At 40.2% G+C, this 17,128-nt stretch overlaps 1 protein-coding gene across 1 annotated transcript in view; it reads left to right on the top strand.

Annotated features, from left to right (window-relative positions):
* The window catches only part of LOC115773463 (copine-8), a 101,622-nt gene that overhangs the window by 29,585 nt on the left and 54,909 nt on the right, over positions 1 to 17,128 (top strand). The window contains exons 5-6 of the mRNA XM_030720211.1: positions 7,186 to 7,225; positions 12,360 to 12,436. Of these exons, the coding sequence (XP_030576071.1) occupies positions 7,186 to 7,225; positions 12,360 to 12,436 (117 nt within the window). The remainder of the gene's footprint in view (positions 1 to 7,185; positions 7,226 to 12,359; positions 12,437 to 17,128) is intronic.

Below are 17,128 nucleotides of genomic sequence, written 5' to 3'. Positions count from 1 at the left end.
GGTTAATCATGCAATGAAGAAGCCATGTGTGAACATCATCCACAAACAGCACTGTCTTCTCTGGAGAAAAAAACCTGATTTAAAATTGACTGAGGCAAACTGGAAACCTGTTGTGTAGTCAGACTAATAGAAATCTGAAATTCTTTTTGGAAAACATGGATGTCGGGTCCTCCAGATGAAAGAGTGGAGGGACCATCTGGCTTGTTATCAGTGTTCAGTTCAAAAGCCTGCATCTCTGATGGTATGGGGGTGCATTAATGGGGGAGAGGGGCCATCAGTGCTGAAAGGTATATATAGGTTTTAGAGAAACAGGCTGCCATCCAGGCACTATGAGGTCTTTAAGATAAGATGGGGCCTGATTATTTAAGACCTTGTATATCAGGAGAAAGATTTAACAGATTTAACAGGGAGCCAATGAAGAGAAGTAAGTATGGAAGAAATCTGCTCTCTCTTTCTAGTCCCTGTCAGTACTCTAGCTGCAGCATTTTGGATCAGCTGAAGGCTTTTCAGGGAGCTTTTAGGACAGCCTGATAATTATGAATTACAATAATCCAGCCTAGAAGTAATAAATGCGTGAATTCGTTTTTCAGCGTCACTCTGAGACAGGATGTTTCTAATTTTAGAAATATTGCATAAATAAAAGAAAGCTCTAAGATTTCCCTTCACGAGACTCACAGATTCCTCACTCACAGGTGTTGCTGCTGGCAGGTAACTAGGGAAGGTCTTGCATTTATAAGTAAGACAATGCTAAACCTCATACCACAGGTATTACAACAGCATGACTTTATAGCAGAAGAATCTGGGTGCTGAACTGGCCTGTCTGCATTCCAGACCGTTCACCGACTGAAAACATTGGTTGACTGTTGAGCAGCTAGAATCCGATGTTAGACAAGAATAAGACAACATCCCTCTCCTGAAAGTCCAGCACCTGCTCTCCTCAGTTCCCAAATGTTGTTAAAAGACGAGGGGATGCTGCACAGTGGTAAACATGGCCCTGTCCCAACTTTGTTGAAAGGTGTTGCTGTCATCAAGTCAGCTGGTGATGTCCTGATGACCAAATCATGCGATGTGATTGTGCACGGTCTCACACTTCTTTTGTGTTTCTTTACATAGCGTCATAAGATGTTAACTGTAGGCTCTTAGATTAGATGAGAGGCCTCTGGTGTGGCTTTGCCATTGAATTACGGGGAATGGCTTTGTTTTATTACACGGGAATTATTTATATTCTAATCTATAAACCAGGGAACCATGGCGACAGCCCCACTGGGATCTGAAAGTTCTCCTGTGAAGAGGAGCTAGTGCGCCTGCATGGATGCATGTTTGTGTGCGTTTGTGATAGATGGTGAAACAAAAGGAAAGAACAAGGCAGACGCACACAGAAATAGTTTATGTCTGTGTAACTAATGTTATTGCGTATGCATGTGTTTATGCTGGAAGTAATGCCCTGAGCATCACTGGAGCGTCATCATGCTGTGTTACAGTACTAACTCATATGTACAAGAGCTGTGTCACAGGGTCACGTGTCGGAAAGGCTCCGTCCAAGACCAGAGCAGATCTGATGTGTGCAATTTGTGTGTACATTCCCACATACTGTGTGTGGCCATGGCGACAATGTGCGTGTTTCTGTGTACATGCGTTGGCAAGTGCGTGTGCGGTTTAACGGGTAGCCATAACAACCAGGGTTTCGGGGGGATGGTTGGTGTGATATAGGAATAGACAGATTTCCTTCAGGGAAAGAGAAGCATTTAACCTTTCATATCTGCCTGCTACACTTGTGTTACACACCACGTTACAACTCCGGTATACATTTTCATACATGCATAAATGGAAAAGTAAAAACCTGCTACAGATAAACCTGCTTTCATAAAGAATATTACTGTCTTTGTGTTGGGATTTGTTGATAAACCTTATTTCAGGTTCAGTTATTTAACTGATATCTACTTATAAGTGCTGTAGTATTTCAAAACAATCCTGTCATATTGGCTTCCTAGAATAGACTAGAATAGAATCAGTTTTTACTGTCATTCAACTATAAACAACAGTGTACCAATCAGTGAAATTTAATTTCATTAGCTCTGGTTTGACAAATTGAAATATCTTGCATAATCTGCATAGATACAATATTAATATGCAGCTCTGCGGCCCTGAATTGGATAAGTGAAAGAAAATGGATGGATGGATGGATAGATAAGCCAGAACCTGGTTGTTCTGCAAACTATGCTGTGAAACCACCTACTGGATGCCAGGCAGCTGAAGAATTCGTGCAGGGGGTGGTTTGGATCCGATACGCTGCACTCTGGTCACACAGCATTTTGTGGCAGTGGACTGGAAGAGGGGGGAAGAAAAGTCCCTGCTGACTTCACTACTTTCTGAAATGCCTTCCAGTCTGAGACTTTGCAGCCAGCAGACCAGATGTAGATGCAGTTGGTCAGCACACTCTCAGTGGTTCCTCTGTATAACATGGTGAGAATGGGGGAGGGGACATGTGCTCTTCTCAGCCTGCACAGGAAATGCAAACGCTGTTGACCCTTTTTCGTCAGAGCTGCTATGTTCCATGACCAGGTGAGATCATTTGTGATCTGCACCCACAAAAATGTAGTGCTGTGTCCACAGCTGTGTGGTTGATGATGTCTGGTCCTTCTAAAGTCAGCAACCATCTTCTTTGTTTGTTTTTTTTTTAAATATTGAGGACCAGCTTGTTGGTGCTAAACCACTCAGCCAAATGCTCCACCTTTTCTCTATAGGGGTCTTGTTGTCCCTGATGAGACCCACCACTGTCGTACTTGAAGATGTGGTTGATATCAGACATGGCTCGACTGTCATGGGTCATCAGGGTGAACAGCAGCAGGCTCAAGACACAGCCCGTGCTCAGGGAAATGGCCCCTGGAGGTGCTGGTCTCCACTCTCACCCACTGGGGCCTGTCAGTGAGGAAATCCAACAGCCAGTTCCATAAGGGGGTGCTGAAGCCCAGGGGAACCAGTTAGCTCACCAAATCCTGGGGGGTGATGGTACTGAAAGCTGAACTGAAGTCCACAAACAGCATTCACACTTGTGCATTTTTCTGGATTTGATTAACTACTCTGGATCCCACAGTATACGATTAAGCAGGGTCAGGTTTTGAGCTGCCATGCAATACCACTGGAAAGCATCTGATTGGCAGCAGCATGATTTTTCAGCATGACAGTGATCCCAAACACACTGCCAATACAGTAAAAGCCTCATTCGGCTGTGTGTGTGTGTGGGGGGGGGTTATCCTCTTGAAAGGGAGTTTTTCCTTCCCACTGTTGCCAAGTACTTGCATAGGGGGTCATGTTCTATATTAGAAATCATGTTCTAATATTGTAGGGTCTGTGATTTACAATATAAAACACCTTGATGCAATTGTTGTAATATAAATAAAAAAAGGAAAGTGAAATTGAATTAAAACCATAAAAAAATACGCAGTGGAATGCTGAAAGTCACGGAGTGGCCTCCCCAGAACATTATTGAAGCAGTGATCATCTTGACAGACAGCAAAACAAAAGACTGCCAACATCCAAAGAAAAGCTTCATAAAGCCTGGAGATCTATTCCTGAAGACTACTACAGAAAGCTGCCTAAGAGAGTTCAGGCTGTGTTGAAGAATAAAGGTAGTCATGTCAAATACTGACTTTAAGGCTTGTTATACACTGTATTTCTCTTTATGCTTGCTTTATGTTTTAGTAAATCTCTGCACCTATTTCTCATTTTATCAGTAGAATATGAAGAAATGAGCAGTGGCTCAAGACCTTTGCACAGTAGTGTAAAGTTTTGAAATAAGTTTCAGATTAAATGAAGATATCAGAATGATGGGAAGAGAAACTCAAGATTCTTAAGCAAATAAATGTAATATTCTTTAAGCTTAATTTATGCTTCAGCATTGGCTCCATGTGGATTTAGTTTTTTGTGTCCTGCCCTCCTGTCTTCTGCATCGTTTTTGCATTAGAGGTACAGAGGTTCTGGATTAGAAATTATCATTGTGGCTGCAACAACAGGAGGGCTTGTGTGCCCGCATAGCATGAGGGCCCATTCATAGAAAAAGCAAGTTTAAAAGTGAAATCTCATAGAGAGATGAAATGCATGGCAGCATTCAGTAAGGAACATGAACATGAGAACCCCTGGTAATACTAATCTCATGTGAATAGGGCTATACATACAAAGGCTGTGGAAAACAGCTTTTTTTAAAGGCAGAAACACACTTTCTGCTTGTCCTTTCTACCCATCATGCTCAGGACATATAAGGACATCTGCGTGTGTATGCCTGCTCACTTGTTATGTGACTATAAATGAATGAATGACTGACTCTGTGTCTCTTGAGTGGTTTTCTGAATGGACACTGGCTTTTTGTGGGTCTATGAGTAGATTATGTAGTGTTGTCAGTTTCAGTCAATGTGTACATCTGTGTGTGAGACTCACATGTGTGCCTGTTTTGGTGAATGTGTCTTCCACAGACTGTATATAAATGATAGCCACTGTGACATCACCCACTGGGTTGTGAAAGTCATGTGTTGAAGCCTCGAGCTTAGTGTTTTGACTGTCGCCTCCTTGGTGTTTTTGGTTTTGGATCTGACTGAGAAACTTTGGTGCTGAAAAAGGAAGCCGAAAACTGCAGTTGCATAAGGCTAGCTCCAAAAGTGATTCAGTCCTCTTATACTGTTAAAATGCACAAATTCAGCCATGAAAAATAACATGTTTACCGCCAGCTCCAAGAAACAGTGCTCGTCTCTACTGCTGATGTCTCCTTTCATAACAGCTGTGCATACTTAATAGTATCATCTTGCAAATAATATGTAAAATAATAAAAATTTTATTTATACGCGAGAATAATAGTCATAATCATCAATTAAATGGACGTGAGGGAATGTGCAAAGAAATGGGAAAACAAACAAATATGTTTGCTTTTGAAGAAAGCTGACCACAACAAAGAGCGGGAACCCAGGAGGGGAAAAAAAATCCCTGCACATGTAAAACAGCGGACCACGACCAGGTAATTAATACATAATGCACCAGCAAAGGACTAACTGCTGGCAGTGACATCGACCACTTTTGTAGGTTACATTGTAGGCTCTACGACAGGGCTCTTCAACTCCAGGCCTCGAGAGCCCCTGTCCTGCAGGTTTTTGATGTGTCCCTGATCCAACACACCTGAATCAAATGGCTGAATTACCTCCTCAGTATGCAGTCAAGTTCTCCAGAGTCCTGCTAATGACTTCTATATTTCACTCAGGTCTGTTGAAGCAGAGACACATCTAAAAGAGCCCTGCTCTACAAGATTCACAGCAGAAGTCTAAAACTGTTAAAGGCTCTCTTTGGACATTGGCTACTTTTTCACTCATTTTCTGTTCAGTCCTTGTGGCTGTCTCTGGTTTGGAGGTGTGTTTCAGTCAAAGGAGTTTAGGATCGTGTCAAAATTACACAAAAAGTAAAAACTATACACACTATAAGTCACGGATCAGCCTCCCCAGAGCCTGGACCTCAACATTATTGAGACAGTGTGGGATCATCTTGACAGGGAACAGAACAAAAGGCAGAAACATCCAAGAAGAGCTTTGAATGTCCTTCAAGAAGCCTGGAGAACTATTCCTGAAGACTACTAGAGAAAGCTACCTCAGAGAGTTCAGACTGTGCTGAAGAATAAAGGTGGTCATACCAAATATTGACTTTCAGGCTCGTTAGAATTGTAAAAACTCTGTTTTAGCCTCATATACTGTATTTATAAGTATGTTCACACATTTCAATAAATCACTGCACCTATTTTTTCATTTTGCTGGCAAAATATGAAGAAATGAGCAGTGGCTCAAGACCTTTGCACCGTGGAGTAGCCCTAAAGCTGACTCTTAATAGGGATGATCAGTTACAAAATAAAAATGATGAAAAATAACTTTAAACTGGGGGCTGACTCCACAAACTCAGGAAAGTTGTTACTGAGATCTTGAATAAGGTGAATTGAAGGATCAAAGTTTTTTCCAAAGACTTCAGTATAATGAGACGCTGCAACTACAGGAGTTGACCCCAGCCGGCCATTAGAAACAGTGAAAAGGTTTAAGGCTCAAAAAACTACGCCTATCTACGGTATCTGGATGTGTGCGTGCAACCGTGCTGCCCCTCTCATCAACAATTGTATGTCACTGGTCCTGCCGGCCTGTAAAGGGTAACGCTGTCTGAGATGATAACAGATGAAAGAATGTTTACTCCCTCAGGCTTGTGGGAGTGAGATCTCTATGAAAACGGAGCAGTTACGGAGCGGAGGTTATGAAATACTAAAGTATGTGCTCTCACTGTGAATTATAATATTGCATTGAGTTTCACAGAGCTCACCATGAAACACAGTGCACTGATGTGTGTCTTTAATTTTACACTTTCCTAAACTAAGAGGCAGATATGCATTTATTGATATAATTCAAAACAGCTTAAAAGATCAACCATAAGGCATAAAGCAGGTAGTGTTGAAATGGGCACTGTTGATAAGATTGTGTGGCACTTTTAAAATGCTAAAACAAAAGAGCGGAGGGTAGTTGCTAAAGTTGAGATATCCCATGAGTGCATTTATTCATTTTAAATATTGTCTTGTCTTGGATTCAGATTAAAACAGGACCCTACCACACACATGGATGTAGCATACATCCTCCTGAACATCCATGTGAAGTAACTAAACTCCCCATCATTTCTCCCCCACAGTATTACCCAGCAGAGGCCAATCCATATTTAGTGGTGGGTGAAATGACCTGAGCTGTGAAATGACCTCAGATTGCTGAGTGAATGGTTTGCCTGATTGCTTCCCATTCTTCAGAGCTGGAGGGGCTATTTCTGGACAAGTTTGTCTCGCTGCAAATATTGTATGTATAAGAGGCCGCCTGGTGAAACTGAGGAAGAAGAGTTGTGACTACTGCTCAGACTTATGTGATAGCCACCTTACAGTAATGAAAAGATATGAAAACACATGAGGACAGACTTGTTGACTTAGCAGCACGATATTTCACGTGTAGCCTCACAACCATACATGTGACTGCCAATTAGTCTATTTAGTGTCAGTTTAATAGAGGATGTCTGTGAGCCTGCAATGCTGGGAAGTGAATTCCCAGAGCCTCCTTTGAGATTCCCCATGATAAGATGCCTTGCCACACTTTCTAATGCACTCAGTGTTTTTTTGTTTGTGTTTTTTTGCAGGTATGATGTTGACTCAAAGAGCGCCAACCTGTCGAAACATGTGAGTACTTTTCTCTAGTTTTGTGTTTTTGTGAGCATAAATGCCGTCCATGCCATTACTTCCCTCTAGACTCTTTTTGACCACATAACAGTGACCTGGTCATTAGTCAGCGGACTTGTGGTGTGTTCAGGCCAAATGTGAAGCAAAGTTTTCACACAGCTGGATAAATTCACAACGGGTGACTCAAATAAAGGCAAATACACGTCAGTGCAAACTGAAAATACTGTACTTCAACTTCAGTGAAAAATAAGCCTGTCATAAAAACTTTACATTTGGTTTAAATAATCCATTATCCTCTGGAGGCAATTTTTGGGGAGTTTCCATTGTTGCTGGCATATGTCCCAGCCAAGCATTCCATTATTTATGAATGCAGATACACTCACCAGCCCCTTTGTTAGGTACACCTTGCTAGGACCCAGGTGCTAGAAGCATTCCTCAGAGATTTTGGTCCATATTGAAAGAACAGCATCACTCAACTGCTGCAGATTTCTCAGCGGCACATCCATGATGTGTATCTCCCGTTCCACCACATCCCAAAGTTGCTCTACTGTATTAAGATCTGGTGACTGTGGAGGCAATTTGAGTACAGTGAACTGATTATCATGTTCAGGACCAGTGTGAGATCATTTGAGGTTTGTGGTATGGTGTGTTATCTTGCTGAAAGCAGCCATCAGAAGATGGGCACACTGGTCATGAAGGAATCGGTATGATCAGCAACAACATTCAGGTAGGCTATGGTGATTAAATGATGCTCAGTTGGTACTAAGGGATCCAAAGTGTGCCAAGAAAATATCCCCCACACCAAATGCATTCCTTTCATGGCTCTCCACATGGACTGTTTACCAAGTGCTTCTCCATCTTGACTAAGTTATAGCAACAGAACTAAAAGAAAAAAAAATTCTGGTATCAAAAATCTTGATATTCAGATCCAGCATTTTAATTTGCAGAATCTGTATATAGAGAATACTGTGTGGATTTAATATCTACTCATTTTGAAATGAAATATGTCCACCCTGCATTTACTTGGTCTTCCCACAGGGGACTGTTTTATCTCTACATGTGTGATGTTACCAGTCTGGATTTGAGCAAGCGATGTTGGAAACAGCTGTTTAAATCAATCACTTTGATCCATTCAGTGAGCTTCACTGCGTGTATATCCCGAAGGCTGGGGTCTCACTGTAATCTTGTTTGCACACACCTGTTTTTATGAAATCAGCTTTGTGGTGATATCTGAGACATACTTGAGTAGGTGGTTGTTCTAGTAACAGTACACTCACCTGAACTTTACCTGTCCAAGACAAGAAAGTCACAGCAACAGTAAAAATGATGGAGGGCAATAAAAACAAGGGCACCCAATTCAAAGTGGATATCATTTTTACACAGCTGTCTTTTCTGTTAAGCTTCTTATCTAACTTTTATTTAGTGATACATATTATTGTGTGAGTGTCTGTAACAGACAGCTATTCGGTGCTTGCTTCCCATTTACCAGTTTTTGTTTAGAGTCTTAAACAGTGTCCAAACTTTTGACTGGTACTGTATATTAGGAACTCGGCAATCTGGTAATGTAGAATACTTGAGCATCTTAAAAGTATACCCAATGTTGTAAACATTATAAAAGGGTACCCATAATCTTTGCCTAAATTTAACCAAGTTTAACCATGTTTTTTTCTCTAATTGTAACCAACAACAGGTGAAAACAGACCACAGCCCCGCAGTCTTACACACTCTGAAAAACTCTTCTATTTCAGATTGTAGGAACAAACAATATGAGTACTTGCTGGAAAGAGTGTTTGTTTTTCAACCTTCACCCACTTGACTTTTGTGTCTAAGTCTGCCTCTGAGAGCAGCTGCAAACAGCCAATGCTGCTTTTACCCGAGGTGAATCACTGCAGCCATTAGCTCTTGTCATTACATGATGTTTAGTATCCAGATCAGCAAGTCTGCCAGCATACAGACATACTGTAGATACATAGCAGATACTTAGCAGTTTTGCACCCCTAAGAAAGAGCAACTCCATGTAAATGCCAATGCTTCCCCTGTTCTTAAGGAAAAGAAATGTCTGAGGGCTTCTGTGCAGAACTGTATACTGCTTTCTCCCATTTGTAAAAATGATATATTTTATTTTTTTAATGGTATTTTTTTGGCCCTGTTATGACCTAATACAATAAGTATAACAGCCGTAATTGGAACCTTTGTGGAAGCATTGTACCGAGGCTTATATTTCACCTTCATTAGGACCACATGCGCCTGTTGAAAGGGAAGTGGATTTTATTGAGCCGTTTAGCTAAATTACAACACTCTGCTGTGCGTTGTCATTATGTGGCCTCCGGGTGAATTGGCACAAGTGGAAATATAACAGTCACACTGATTTTAATGCAGGGCCATAGTAATGGTGTTTTATGCTCTGACCTTAACTACAACCCCCCCCAAAATATGTACTTTACCTTATCAGTTAGTGTTTTTCCAAGTATCATTTCTAAATTTGATCACTTACATTTATAAAGACTGCAAATGTACTGCTGGCATTTATCTGACAAGTGTATGAAATAAATGGAGATAAATTGGGTCCTACAGCACAGAACACACTCTCTCAAAAGCAGGTTTAGTCGCTTAATATTTCCCTTCAGGATATTTCTTTTCTTATTTTATTGGGTTTGATGTCTCTCTGGATCCAGTAATTTCCTCTTGTGCTGCCTCTACCTGTTTTTCTTGTCGTTTCCTCTACATATGGCATTCTGTCACCTTTTTATCCTATTTCATCCTATTTTTGCCGTACCCTTGTTCTGTCGCTCTTCTCTCAGCTCCTTTTTCCCTCCCGTGCTCTGGCTTTGCTCCCCCTTACCTCACTTGTTTGAAATCAATAATCTCATACAAGAAGAGACAGCAGCCTCCTATGGGGGAAAGCAAGACAGCTAACCCATTAGATGGTGTTTTAACATTGGGAGCTGTAGGCTGCAGACTCACCTGAGACCTGGGTGAGAACTAGTGTGGCATATAGATGGAAAAGTAGAGAGTAAGGATGGAATAAAACACACAATGTTGATGAGAACTTGTATTCAGAAGGTCAATTTTTAAATGCATCTAATACTGTTTTTAACCAGATATCTGGGTCATTCCATGTAAGATCAAGCAATCAGCTGTTTGTTTTGTTTTTACAATAATTACTGTGAATTTAATAAAACCATGCAAAAATTTACCCTCACATTTTGACAGTTTGTGCATTCATAGGGGTGGGTTGAAATTCTGTGCTTTTCAGTTGGCTTAATTTTTTTTTTTTTCAGGATTTTTAGTCCCTTTCAAGTCCAAGAACTACAGTATATACTTGAAAGATTCAGAGATGAAATAAATGTTTCAGTTTTGGTTTAAAAAAGACAAAAAAAAAATTAATGAATTTAGTCATACCAAATAACCAAGCTTAACCTTCAATATCATGGAACATATAGTTTCAATAGCAAAGCTGCACCGATTCAGTGTTTATAATGTAGAGTAGTGCTAGTATCCTTGATTTTTGTGCTGTTTTCTGATTATTACAAGAGAAAACTTTAAAAGGTAGACTGAACCTTTTCAATCCTGGTCAAAAAAAGTCATACCATATGAACAGCCTCCTTTTTATCTCTATCTGTATGCTTGTCTTCCAGATCATTTAGCTGCAATTCCTTCTGTGTCAAGAGGGAGGCTGATTTTTCACAGAATGATCCATCTGTAAAACTTCACATTTTCATTTTGGTTGAGCTATTTTTGTTGCATTTGCTAATTGTTAATTATTAGGATGTTAGTATGCTACTTTACTGGCTAAAAGTAGTTACTATGTTTCCTCAAAAGGAAGAAACATGTTTTTCACATAAAGAGTCACTGATTGTGTGTTGATTGGGAATCAGGAAACCTGAAAGCAAGCAGTGACATTTGAGGTTATCAGTCAACAGAGATAACAATGATGAGCCTAAAATGTGTAAACAGCAGGAAATTTGTCAGAATTAAATAGCTAAATGTGCCAAAGGGTAAATTTCTCTCTATTTATCTTCCAATATTGCATGTGATAAAACTGGTTGTAACAAAATCTTGTTAATGGTCATGTATGTATATTAGCTTTAGAAAGCTTGAGATACCTAATATGCCCCCCCAGAAATGGTTCTAATGCTTTTGAAGATGTATATTTATATTCATCTTCTCACATTTCCTTGTCCTGTGGATCTCAGTCTTATGCATCAAATAGCTAATTTTTCCGTACCAGTCCTGAAAGGGGCTACACCCACACAGCTATTTTTCTCATTAAATCTTTTTCTAGCTCATGCTGTTATATATTTAGCCATTAGTTGCATATAGCCAATTCTCAGATGGACCTCATGTAGGCAGCAGCCACAGTTGCTAGGTAATTTGTGCATTTACTTCATCACCTCTACATGGTAGAAGGAAATTATCATTATTATTATTGTTGTCTCATTTTGGCGCACATTGTGACCAAAACGAATACGTTTATGGCAGATTGACATTGTATGGCTGCATTTTGATGAGATAGATGGGAAGAGATAAAGCTGAGAGGCTAATCAGTGGACCAAAGAGAATCTATTATGTTTGTACTGCTTAGAGCTGCTCTCCTCAGACATTAGAGACACTTTCTAACAATGACAAATGGTCTAACTCCCCTGATTAGAGAAGGATGGAGAAGGCATGTTTCTATAATCCATACTTCTGTACGTTTATGAGTGACACATCTATTTTATATGTCTGTGTTTTTTTGAAGGCTGATTATTTTTGGCACTGAAAAGCTACTTGGCATTGTTTTGTTTAATTCCATTAGGCTTTCTAGGACGCTTTGGGTGCACTCGTCTCTTTGCCTCTCTCTCAGTATCAGCTGTAAAGCTTCAATATCTGCCAGCAGTTTAATTTCCCAGGAAAGTGACAGGGGAACATGCTGGAGCAGGTGTGAGGGCTGGTGGGAGGAAGGTTCAGTCTCTTCCTGCTACTGTAACATGATCTATCAAAGGTGAAGGTAGTAGTATTTGAAAAGACTTGGGCCTTTGGGGTTGGACTCTATTGATCAGCAGGTCAAGTTTGTGGCTTCATGGCTGTGAGAAATGCTACTGTATGTCTGAATGATTAAAAAAAAATGTGTTCTTTATTCTTGACTCTACAGGATTTTCTTGGCCAAGCCTACTGTACTCTCGGAGAGATAGTTGGGTCGTTGGGCAGTCGCTTGGAAAAACCTCTTGGGTGAGTAGGTGCTCTGATGGCTGCAGCCAGAAGTGTGCAGATATTTCAATTAGTATTTGATCATAGGTTATAGGTGGTCACTTAAAGCAAATCAAAAGTGCTCCCAAGGCTGTCAGTCATGTTTCCTACTGTGCAGCCAACCAAGACATTTCCTGCAGTACAAGTTTTGGCAAATGTTGTACTTTTCTGAGGAATCACTCCCCTAAAAGGTGCCATATATAAACATTTTATTTAAAATGCATCTAGTCCCACCGCATCCTGTCTCATGTGCTTAACAAATTTATTACTGTTATAAAAATACAAATATTTTAGAAATGTGTCAAAAACTTTTTAAACTAAAAACTAGAAGGGAACTCAGTAGAGACGATACCTCGCCCACCCCATCTTTTATATGTGCCGATACTACACTGCAGTAGATGCCACCTAATGTCCTCATATTAATCATAAATTACTAGATCACAGAGACTAGAAATTCATTTTATTGGCTTTAAAAACTGTAAAGAGAGCCACATGAACAGATAATGGTATATATAGTACATTTTATGTTTATGCACCCCATAGCATTCTGTAAACAAACTAAATAAAAAAAGGAAAGCATTTGTGTATGCCATTTTTGTGTAAGATTTGTCGTTCACTTTGCATTATTGTGAGTATTTTAATTTAAAATAGAAAAAGACAATGCATTTTGAATTGAAAATAATATTTTGTTGGGCCCCTAAGGAATATTTCCATAAAGTTGTACGAATTTTGGTTAAAAACTTTTTGAGATAGCACAAATATGTGAATGTTGTCCCTATCTCACAATGGTAAAGATGATGATCTGATGATAGTGGCATCAGCCCAGAAACACATAAACAATTCAAAACACATTTTACCAGAAAGAAATAGAAAAATTACATAGTTGGCTTTAATTTTGGATGACTTTTTGTCTCTTCATATTTTCCATAAATAATTTGCATGAGAGATTATTTTCTTAATACATCTTTGATTATTGACAGACACAGTGGCTAATTGTTTACAAAGCTAAATCAGTCTTATTATGCTTCTTTATCACTCATTTCCACAATGCTACTCAAGAGGGCTCTTCTTTTTTGTTTATTTATTTTTACATATTTTCACTCTCATGAAGAGGCCCACTTGGCTTCCTCTCAATTGTGCCTTTTCATTCAGTTAGCTTGTTCATTTGAAGCCTTGATTAGGCTTTAAATCTAAAAAGAGCTGTTAAGTGGAGAAATAGCAAGGAATGTTGTCAAGAACCTGGCAACCTGTGTACGCACGTGTGTGTGTGTGTAATGGTAAATGGTAAATGGACTAGTTCTTATATAGCGCTTTTCTACTCAGTATGAGCACTCAAAGCGCTTATACAACCTGTGCATTCACCCATGCACTCCCATTCATACAAGCACTTCCATTTTTCTAACATTCACACACATTCATACTCCGACAGAACGGTCGGAGAGCAACTTGGGGTTAAGTATCTTGCCCAAGGATACATTGGCATGTAGCCTGGAGTAGCCAGGATTCGAACCGCTGACCTTCCGATCAGTAGGTGACCTGCTCTACCTACTGAGCTACAGCCACCCCATGTGTGTGTGTGTGTGTGTGTGTGTGTGTGTGTGTGTGCGCGTGCTTAATCCAGTACTCCTCTTCATGTCAAAGCAAAACTGTCATCCTGTTGAGGAGGAATCGCCATGGTGATTGCAGAGGCAGGTTTCCCATGGAGAGGGAAGGAAAGAAAGACAGAGATATAAAGAGTGCACACTTGTCCACACATACAGTTCACACACACACACAGACACACACACACACAAAGAGTGCAAAACTAAGTTGTCAAATCTGAAAGCTCAACTGCAGGAGTGCGTACTTCCAAATTTCTCTTGCACACACACACACACACACACACACACACACACACACACACACACACACACACACACACAGATTTGGAGACATTCATTTGTAAACTGTTATTTTCAATTCATATATACACTGGAAAATATTAAGCTGAATATTTTTGAAAGCTCTCAAATGTACTCCCTGCTCTGTTTTTGATATTTTATTAAAACTGGTTTGGCACTAGGGAAGTGTCAAAACGACTGAGATCCCCAAGGCCTCATCCCCATGGGACCTAATATCCAGCCCTATGTTAGTTGGCAAAGAATTGAGTTCAGAAATGTACATATGTGACTATGCTAGTGGTAATTTCGCTAAAAAAGTAGCATTATAAATGTAACAAAATAAGCCAGAGTAATCATTCTGTAATAATTCTAGATGAGTGAAGTGCAAAGATGTTACGAACAGAAGGTCATTCTGTACAAGGGTCACAACGTGCAGAAAAACAGTGGAAAATAGGAGGCAAGCATGATGCAGCTAGAGTCGTGTGTGCAGAATGATCTCAGCAAGAGTGGTGAAATAAAGCACATAACATCCAGCTTTCTCATGGTTAGAGTAACACTATATCTATATGTGATCTTGCTAATAGTTATTCATGCATAATTCAAATCATATGCAATTCTAGTCAGTGTAATGAATGAGAAAGTATAAAGTTAGGAAGATGAACTGTGCTGAGCTGTGCGAGTTGTGTGTTTTGCTGGTCTGGTACATATCAAATGCAAAGTATAACTTTTATTACAAGAAATTTGTAGATACATTACAGTAGCAGGTTGTGGGAGAGAAGATTGAGTCATGAGGTGTGAATTAGAGTTTTTTAAGTCCTTTTATATTCAACACTGTGTATGCTGAATGTGGAGGTTGGTTGCTGTCGGGTCCTGAAGACATTCATTCTCTATATGTTGTGCTGTGTTGCTGCAAATATATGCAGATGAGAAACAAAACAAGACGGAATAAAATGGGTTTGTTACATTCACATATGCCACGTATCAGAAAGAGATAAACTGTCAACTTTCATTAAAAATGAAGGGGCAGGACCCACAGCTGTTGCAGTTGTTCTCTGGATGAGGTTGTGTCTGTATTTATATATGTGAGTGGGTGTGAGCGACAGTCAGGCACACACCTGCAGCCTGACATGACAGGTGGGGTGCGTGTGTGTGTGTGTGTGTGTGTGTGGGGGGGGGGGGGGGGGGGGCTCCTTAACCATTTTAATGTGTGCTAAATACAACAGATTGCATTGTTCAGTGGGCCATCAGGAGTGTGTGCATGCGGGTGTGTGAGAGAGACACCAGCAACAGGAAGTAAAACACACCATCAAGTGCAGCATCGGGGGAGGCAGATTGTTAACGTAGCACCCAGTTAACATATCACTATCCACCCGCCATATTGTGCACAGATGAAACAGCTGAACTGTGTAGGTGCAGCTCTGGCTTCTGCGCAGACACACGGCTGCCAGTGAGAGGACAGAGACAGACACATGGGGAAGTTTATTGCACATTTACTCTATAAAGAGAAGGCACCAAACCATAAACAGCAATGAATACGTTTAATTAGTGAACCTAAGTGGACAGATACCTTCTGAACAAAGGCGGGTAAAGCCATTTAACATTTGCCTGTTTTTTTCTCGCTTTCATATTTCTGCTAACTCAGTTTAATATGTCCAAAAGATTACTGGAAAATTAAGACTGGCAATATTCAGTAGCCATCTTATTGGTTGCAGTTTAAGTCTAAATGTACTGTATGCGCCTTTAAGCACTTAAACTATTACTCATGCTCTGATGGTTGCATCTCAACCAGATGACCACCGGGGTACCTGGGGATCAAGTCACCTTCTCTAACTAATGAACCCTCAAAATCAAACATCTAAAAAAAAGTTCTGATTCTTAGGCCTGGTGAGCCCTTTACCGTACAATATGATGTGCTTTGAGATGACTGCTCTTTGGCACTATATTGAATTGAATTTCCTTACCAGGTAACAGGTAAACAAATGCATGATGCATACTGAGGTAAATTGTTCTATGATGCCGCGCTGTCTCTCCCTGCTCCATATTCATGCCATAAACACTTTTCAATTTGAGATGGCCATTATTAGAAAAAATGTTGCCTCTAATTTCAACAGAACAAAAACAATTTAATGGAATAGCTTGACATTTAGGAAAAAAAAACATTTTAATTTACTTTCTTGCCAGAGGCTTGTGGAGAATATATTCATCACTCGTATTTGCTTTACAGTAAATATGAAGCTACGACCACTAGACAGTATACACTAGTTTACTGGCGAAATGTCAAAAAACAGCAATTTTTCTGGAAGCACTTTTTACACTTTAATGCTTTTTTAAAATAACAGTTTAATTTATGAGCTTTAAATGCTGATAGCATTTTTTTTTTTTTTTACCTTTACTCAGGCAGATTGTGTCAGGTGCAGGCAAAACTACTTGGCACACAGTGCTTGATAGACAGCAAAGATTGTTGTGGAATTCAGAAGGAATTCAGGTCTCCCATCAGCATGTGTGACTCCCCAGTTAACACTTTGTCATTCTGCTTCCTGGGAACCATCATCATCCAGGACCTCAAGTCATCAGTAGTGTCAGCACAAAGGCCCAGCGGAGGATGTACTTGCTGCGATAGCTGAAGAAGTTTGACCTGCCAAAGTCAATAATGGTGCACTTTTACACCCCCATAATTGAGTCTATGCTCATGTCCTCTACCACCATGTGGTACTCTGCTCTAACTGCCAAGCAAAGAGCAGACTGCAGACTCTCTGCTGAGAGGGTTATCAGCTGCTGCCTGTTGCCTCTGCAG

Source organism: Archocentrus centrarchus, chromosome 23, assembly GCF_007364275.1.
Source record: "Archocentrus centrarchus isolate MPI-CPG fArcCen1 chromosome 23, fArcCen1, whole genome shotgun sequence".
Taxonomy (NCBI): Eukaryota; Metazoa; Chordata; class Actinopteri; order Cichliformes; family Cichlidae; genus Archocentrus; species Archocentrus centrarchus.
Note: the sequence above shows the minus strand (reverse complement) of the source record. Positions and strands in the feature narration are given on the sequence as shown.